General features: G+C 51.0%; 2 protein-coding genes across 2 annotated transcripts; both read right to left on the reverse strand.

Moving 5' to 3' along the window:
- Positions 1–520: 520 nt before the first annotated feature.
- B3GALT4 (beta-1,3-galactosyltransferase 4) lies at positions 521–1,677 on the reverse strand (the record flags this gene model as incomplete). Its single annotated transcript, XM_084228374.1, has 1 exon — positions 521–1,677. Exon 1 carries the CDS (start codon positions 1,661–1,663, stop codon positions 521–523), a length of 1,143 nt encoding a protein of 380 aa, XP_084084500.1. The 5' UTR covers positions 1,664–1,677.
- An 836-nt stretch (positions 1,678–2,513) lies between these two features.
- On the reverse strand, positions 2,514–7,875 carry RPS18 (ribosomal protein S18). Its single transcript, XM_084229016.1, has 6 exons — positions 7,857–7,875; positions 7,288–7,386; positions 3,098–3,184; positions 2,919–3,020; positions 2,728–2,819; positions 2,514–2,624 (listed from the first exon to the last, which is right to left on the reverse strand). The coding sequence occupies exons 1-6, from the start codon at positions 7,857–7,859 to the stop codon at positions 2,549–2,551; spliced, it is 459 nt and encodes a 152-aa protein (XP_084085142.1). The 5' UTR covers positions 7,860–7,875; the 3' UTR covers positions 2,514–2,548.
- Positions 7,876–8,145: the final 270 nt, after the last annotated feature.

An 8,145-nucleotide genomic window follows, 5' to 3' on the forward strand; every position in this document is an offset into this window, starting at 1 on the left:
ATCATCCTTGTTCCTCTTCCCTGGTCCAGCCTGGAGCTACTTTAGGATCTGAGGGGTTTGGGTGTCCTGCCTCCACCCTTATCCATTGCAGTTGCTGTGGCCTTAGCCTTGCTCTTTAGAGGTCTTCCTCCTCAGAGAGGCTGCCCTCTGCCACCCACATCCTTTGAGCAGTCCTGGCAGTCTCTAGCCTCTCCAGGTTTGTGTTCTGGGGATCCTGGTGAGGAACACACTACACTTGAAGAGGTAGAAAGACAAGTTTATTGAGGGGCGTGTGTCCCTCTTCTGCCATGGCTGGAGGGGACAGCTCCAGCATTTCTTTGCTCTTCCTGATGACCATCTTGGGGTTGGCAGACCAGTCCCCTAGGTTTCTCCTCTATTCCTCAGTCTCTAGTACTAAACATCCGGACAGAAAATTATGATTGCCACCAGTGAGGGCCCAGTCTTGGGCCTGTGAGAAAAGGTCATGAGGGTCTGAAGATGGTGGATAGGCCCTCAGCTCCTCCACCTGTGGCCCCAGCACTCAGCTGTGAAGCCAGGCTATTATCCGACAACGTGTGATGCCCAGGACTCCCTGAAACCAAGAGCACAAGGGTGCAGTCCTACCCCCTTTGGAGCTGCCCACCAGCTTCCAGGCTTCCTGCATCTTCCAGGGGTCCAACTTGTGGGAGGTCAGCAGGAACTTCCCATAGCAGCACCGGTCCAGGGGGTAGTGGGTGGCACCAGCTAGCCTGACACAGTGGGTTGGAGAGAGGCCTCCTCGTCGGGCACTCACCCCCACAAAGACATCCTCCAGTGGCAGAGAGGGTGCCCGGCTGGCCACTCTGAGCACAAGCTGCACAGCGGAAGCAGACAACACATAGCCTGTGCCAGAGGCATAGGGTGGAAAGGCACCCCAGGTGGGAGGCCACTGCTCCTCTGATATCTGGTGCTTGTACCCCGGTGTCCGAGAGGGGTACACCCGCCAGTGTACACGGCCCAGGTACAAAAGAGGCACGGGCTGGTGCCCCAAGGTGAAGTGTCCTTCCCATTGTTCATGTCCCACCTCAAGCCCTCCTTGGCCCCTCTGCCATCGCTGCGAGTGTCCCTCTCGCCGGAGCAGCTCTGATACCAGTTCAGGGACGTTGACGAACACATCGTCATCAGTTTTGAGGATGTAGCGGGCCATGGGGCAGTGTTTCTCTGCCCAGTTCAGTCCACTGAGGGTCTTGAGAGTAAGGTTGCGGTAGGAGTCCTGGAAGGCTGCCTGCACGATGTCCCCGTGGGCTTCAGACTCGAGGGCCAGCATCTTGTGCTCCGAGTCCCAGGCAGGATGCCCCCTGCTCGGCTCTCCCAGCAAAAAGAGAGTCTGCACCCTGAGCCCCTGGGCCTCCCGCAGCCTGCCCCATGAGGACCGAATGGCGTTCCTTTGGTTGAGGTTCTCCGTGGCGGAGCACACCAGGATAAGCAGGAAGGGTGGGGCGCCGGGAGTCCTGCAGGCGGCCTCGTTGGGGATCAAGAGGCGGGGCAGGGCTAGGGGCGGCCCGGGCGAGGCTGGGGCTGGAAGCAAGGAGGCTAGCGAGAGGCTCAGCAGCTCCTCCTCGATACCGGAAAGCCCCAGGAGGGTCCAAACAATCACCAGTAGCAGGGCGGCTACGAGAAATCGCCGGGAGAGGCTGAAGGGCATGGTGTGTGACAGTCAGAGGGGAGCTGGAGGGAGGGAGAGGGTGGTTAGCCGGGGTCTCGGTGGCCTGGGTCCCAAACCGGCCCGAGGCGGGGCGGGCGGAGCATGCGGCCAGCGCCTACCCTGGGAGGTGGGGAGCGGGATGAGGGGGAAGACCGGAGCTGGAGAGGGAGCGAGGTTACCTTGTGGCGGCCCCGCGGCTCCGGAGCTCCGCGCCATGGCTTCCAGATGGCGACTCTTCCCGCCGCCCCTCCCCACACGCGCGGCGGGGGCCTGCCCCTCTCGCTGGAAGCCGCGGCAACGTGCCAGACTCCCCCGGGCGGGAACAGACTTCAACCCCTTTGCTAGAGGAACGCTGCGGAGCTTGTGGAACCGGCAGCAGCCTGCTTCCCCAACCAATCACGCCGGAAGCCTGATGCTGGAGGTTGCTCTTCCGGGTCAGTGAAATCACCATCTCCCCAAAATTTGACTCCCAGCCCTCATCCTTTAGAAACTAGGTCTCTTTAAGTGGCCCAAACGAGCTACTCACCCCCAACAACCAGCGGCCCAGCTCTATCACCACGTGGCACGCCACCCCCCAGGAGCCTGATTGTCTAGAGGCTGGTCAGGCTCCACCTCCAGGCTGGGTGGTTGGTTATCACCTTTCATTTATCTTAAGAGGGCGGAGCCCCACCAGGTGAAGGGTTGCTTCAGGTAGGGCTGCAATTGGTAACTTGTTTTAACTAAGACCAAGGATACTCAATGTTTGGGCAGCTGAGTGGGTAACATCAGGAAAGAGGGGAGAATGCCTAACAGGGCTGAGTGACAGCATTCCACACCAGTATCCCCGCAACAGAGAACCACACAGATCATAGCCGTATAAACTATTTATTTGCAGGGCCTAGAGATTTATTTCTTCTTGGACACACCCACAGTACGGCCACGGCGTCCTGTGGTCTTGGTGTGCTGGCCTCTGACGCGAAGTCTGCAAGTGAGAAAAGAAAATAGCCATGGGTCATACCAGCACAGAGAAGAAATCTCTGGGAATGTGGGGGAGTCAGGGAGATGAGAACCCTACCCCCACTCACCCCCAGAAGTGGCGCAGCCCTCTGTGGGCCCGTATCTTCTTCAGTCGCTCCAGGTCTTCACGGAGCTTGTTGTCCAGACCGTTGGCCAGGACCTGGATTTGGAAGGTGGAAGGATGTTCGTCTTACTCTACCTCCCACGACCAGTTCTAAGTGAACTCCTGCCTATTTTTCTACAATCTTTCCACACACACCTGGCTGTATTTCCCGTCTTTCACGTCCTTCTGTCTGTTCAAGAACCAGTCAGGAATCTTGTACTGGCGTGGATTCTGCATAATGGTGATCACGCGTTCCACCTGGCAGGCAGGACAAGGGTCAGATCTGGAGTTGGTGTCCCCCCTCCTAGCCCACCAGTCCCCTTCCCTGTCCTCACCTCATCCTCTGTCAGCTCTCCAGCCCTCTTGGTGAGGTCGATGTCTGCTTTCCTCAACACCACATGAGCATATCTTCGCCCCACACCCTGAGAAGATTTTGTAATTGAGTTTTAGTCTGCATTCTTTTTTTTTTTTTTAAAGATTTACTTTATTTATTTATACAAGCACTGGGTACAGTCAGAAGTGCGGGAGGGTGAGAGAATTCACCAGAGTCAGCGGAGAACAGAACAGGCAGACTGACGAAATACACTGCTGAGGGGAGCAGCGGGCGGCAGGAGAGGTCTGTGCGCCATGTGGGACCCTCCTTCGGTGACTAGGGAGCAGCCAGGGATTGAACCGGCGCTGCAGAGGCTGCGTGCAGCTTTGCAACCCAGCGCATTCTTTGAGTCCCACTACCCAGCGCTTTGCATTTCCCACACTGCCCTCGCCTCACTTGTTTTTCCAGATGTGAAGCCTAAATACAACCTATAAAGGGGATCAGGAGTACAGCTGGACCAAGAACAGGAACTTGGGGGTAGGTAACCCAAAAGCAGATCTTTTTCACACTGCCCAGAACATACAGTCATTGAACATGTTGTTGGACATAATAGCAGCAGCATGAAAGACCATACCGCTTTTAATCTCTACACTATGGAAGATGCCTGGCTCCCCAAGCAGATTGCAGCATAAAAGCAGGAAGACTAGGGTCTCTCCCGAGTTAACAGGATTGATCAGGAGGCAAAACTGTCAGTTGCTTGGGGTCACTAAGGGCTACAATGTTTGGGCAGGTTACCACATGCCCCCATGACCAAAGTTTTCCAAGGTCATAAACTTTGTCAGTGCCTAGAGATGACCGGAAGCTAATCCCTAAATCAAACTCAAGAGGGAATTAATGTTTACAGTGGTGGCACCACACCAACACCAGTACATCTTTCCACCTGAATTCACAAACCAGATTTGGTCTGGTGTGAACAATGGTGTGCTGGGTAGACTTAAGCACCTTCTTCCCACCCCCATGTAAGGTTATCTAGAATCTCAGGATGTGACCTTATTTGTACTAGGATTTTTGGAAATGTAATTTATTAAAATGAGGTCATAATGGATTTGGGTAGGCCCTAAGCCCAATGTCTTGATACCATAAAAATTGAACAGAGAAGGCCACATAAGAGGCAAGAAGGCTGGAGTGATGCAGCTGCAAGATTAAGAACTCCAAGGCCTGACGGCAACCACCACTGGAGGGATTCCTAGAGCCTTCAGTGGGAGTCTGGCTTCACTGATGGATTTGGGTGTTTTAAGTCAACTCTGTGGTAATTTATCTTAATAGCCCCAGGACCTCTCTAAAACCCCTCCCTCGTGGCACATGGAACTATGAAGCTATCACCAGCCACTGCAGCACCAGTTACACCCCTGGCCAGGAAGCTACCCGCATGGCACAGCAGACCTCTCCTGTCTTGCCCGCTGCTCCCCTCAGCAGCATATTTCAGTCAATCTGCCTGTCCTGCTCCCCTGTCTCTGATGAATCTTCACTGCCCACCACCTCTGGCCTGCACCCCAGCTCCCTGTATGCATAAATAAAAATAAGTCTTTTAAAATACATTAAAAAAAATGATTTGGGGGCCTCCCCTGGTGGTACAGCGGTTGACCGCTGGCCTGCGAAGCTGACCGCAGCCTCTGCCGCGCAGGCTCGATCCCCGGGTTCAATCCTGGGCTGCCAGCGAGGGTCCCATATGGCACGCAGACCTCTCCTGCCTCGCCTGCTGTTCCCCTCAGCAGTGTATTTCGTCAGTCTGCCTGTTCTGTTCTCTGCTCTGGCGAATTCTCTCACCCTCCCGCGCTTCTGACTATACCCAGTGCTTGTATAAATAAATCTTTAAAAAAAAAGATTTGGGCATCAGATTATCAGAAGTTTGACTCAGAAAGATTAGGGTCTAAGTCCCTCATACGTAAATTTACAGATTAGAGTAGGCCTGAGATTTAGGTTGCAAATTTTTAGCTAGATGATATATCCATGGGAGGTGATAATTTCCACTACTTTTGAACTTTCAAAGTTTTCCAATCAAAAAATTTTAAAGTTGCTGTCAAGCTCAAGTTTTTGAAAGTGTATTTTCACACTCTAGATACTGGCTTACCAGCCTAAGTCAGTCCTCCTTTCCTCAGTCCCAAGGAGCCCACTGGGATTTTCTATATCCAGAAGAGTAAATTCAGGGACCATTTTTTAACTCTTTTTAGTAGAAGACCACAAAGTGTAAGTGTTGATATCAACCTACTATTAATCTCTAGAAAGTAGCTGGAACATTATTACTCCCGAAGGCATTGGTATTTTAGCAGAAAAAAATTCCTTATAAACAAGGCCAGTGGGCGGGCACCTTCCAGTCACTATGACCAACTAACCAACCTCTCCCAATTTTCTGAACAATTCACCTGGCAGCTCTCACCCAGATTTAGAGAGAGGATGGAAGATTAGCCAGTCTTAAATAACAACCACAGCCAAAGTCTACATGTGGAGACAATACAACTAGGAAGGGACTGCAGCATAACCTTGCAGGATCTGTATTACCACTTTATACCTTCTGCCTGTGTCAACTTCCATTCTTTACCCTTCCATTGGTCAATCAATGACCTCTGTTGAGGAACCCCTCTCCCCCGAAACTTTCTTCAAATACTTCCCCCATCCTAAATCCTTAACCAAAGACCACCAAGTTTTAATTCTCACCAGCAGAAAAACTAGCTGTTTCTCCTGGTTCGCCACAAAAGGAACAAACTCATTTATCTTTAGGCACCTTTCCCTAAAGGTGATAAGGGGCACCAGGATCCTTATGAAAATTTTTAAAAATTTTATTGTTATTTATTCATGCATACAAGAACTGGGTGGGGTGTAGGCCAAAAGTGCAGGGAGTGATTCACCAGAGACAGAGTGGGGAGCAGAGGGTGAGACAGGAGAGGTCTGCTGCACCATACGCGTTTAGCTCCCTGGCCAGGGATCGAACTCATGCTGCAGTGACTGGTGACAGCCTGATAGTGCTGAGACTTTAACCCCTGAGCCACTGGGGAGGCCTCCCTTAAGAAATTTGTTATCATAACACTCATTAACTACCTTACCTAAAGGTGCTTTGGTTACACTGTGGTTAGCTACAAAGATTATGGCACACACTAACTAAAGCATCAACCAAACCAATGAACTTCAAAGAGGAAGGGTTTAACAGAAGCATCCTGTTAACCACACTCATCTTTTACATTCACTATCTCACTGAAGTACAGCAACCCTTGAAAAATGTACTGTACTTTACACTGCTACCAGGTCTCACAGGTTGCAGTCTTATCTACTATTGAAGAACAAATGAAAGCTGTGCTCCCTGCAGTACAGAAGAAAATAAAGGGTATATTGATCTTGTAAATCAAACGTAAACCAACAACTTACCCATAAAATATTTATCGGTTTCCTTTAAACTCTTTGAAACTAGACTACACTACCCCAGGTAACAAACACTCCCTAACAGGGTATTAGCACCTATCATACCCAAGAAGCTGAGGATTGTGAGCAAGACAGGTTAATTATCCTTTTCCCCACAGAAGGCACAATTGGGTAGAGCCAGTTCTAGAACTGCATGTCTTGATTAACGGAAAAATGATGTCTCCATCCAGAAGGCTTGAAGTTCATCAGGGGGAGAGCCAAGTTTGTACCCACTCATTGTTAACTCACGCAACTAGCCCAAATACTGGTTTCCACTTCCAGTGGAAAAAGGCAACCACTTCACCTCTGGCTTCTGAGTAAATATCCAGGCTCTATGGTAATGACACCCCTCCCACCTACTGGCTTCTTCACACTTAGAATCTGTTAGCATTTCCACTCAATCTTCTAGATGCAATTAAGTTTCACAGGAAGGATGGCTGTTATGCACAGACGAGGAGTGACAGAAATCAAACCTAGAATGGAGCTCTTAAGCTGGATAATGGTTCCAGGAAAACTGTAGTGAATCCCAGAAGACAACAAACCCACTTGCACCATCCTCTGAACTGACCTGAGACTACTCTTTGGGCTTTCATTACTTACCTTTTGGAGTAAATGTGGTAATGGGTTTAGTTGCTCCTTTTCTGAAACCCTGAGGTGATCTCATTGGGACTTAAATATTCTCAACCTCGTCCGATTTATGGCTTGTATCTTAACAACCTACATTTCACTTACATTTCTCTACTCCTTACCCTCCTTTACCTTAATTGCGGTGATGGCAAAAGCTATTTTCCGCCGCCCATCGATGTTGGTGTTGAGTACTCGCAAAATGTGCTGGAATTTCTCAGGAATCACTAGAGACTGACAGAGATGGGGGAGAAATCAGACACCGTGAAGTACCATCAAAACTTAACCTCAAGCAGGGAGCCTGTCACACAGGGTGCAATGACCCCTTTTCATGAACTGCACAGCAAACTCCTCAGTCCTGCGGACATCAGGTACATGAAGTGCGCAGGACTGAGAACATGCAACCTCTGGGGAGAGGGCAAGTTTCCTGCCTGGTCCCAAAAGTACACTCTGAGTAGCAGAGACCGGAGATGCCCATAGAAGCCCAAGACTTTAGCGTGTTTCCAGCGCCTACGGGGTGACTTTTCCTCTGGACCCACTCCCCAGAGCTAGATGTCTTTACTCGTCCCTTCGCAGATGAGGGGTCCAAGGCTCCACACAGACGTTGCAGGCCCCCCGGATAGGGTGTTTTTGGCCCCCTGATAGCAGATCATCCCTGCCCGAGTTCCGATGTCGCTGGATTCCCGCACGAACTCCAGTCTTACCATGGCGGCGGCCAAGCGGCGGCGTGTAGGCCTCCTGTGGAAGAGAGAGCGGAAGTTACGTAACAGTTTTATATACCCTACTCGGCGGAAGAGGCGGAGCGATCTTGGCAAAGTGCTTCCTGAAACTGCTTATAGACTAGCCGACTAGAGACAGACTGAATGGGCCACCACAACTTCCGGTACGGTTTCTCTTTACAGTTCGTAAGGTTCTCGAGTGAGAGGGCAGCGAAGGTTCCGGGGTGAGATTGTCCCCAAGACTTCCAATTCGCTTTTACTCTCGGGTGAAGTG

The sequence above is a fragment of the Talpa europaea genome, assembly GCF_964194135.1.
Source record: "Talpa europaea genome assembly, chromosome: 2".
NCBI lineage: Eukaryota > Metazoa > Chordata > Mammalia > Eulipotyphla > Talpidae > Talpa > Talpa europaea.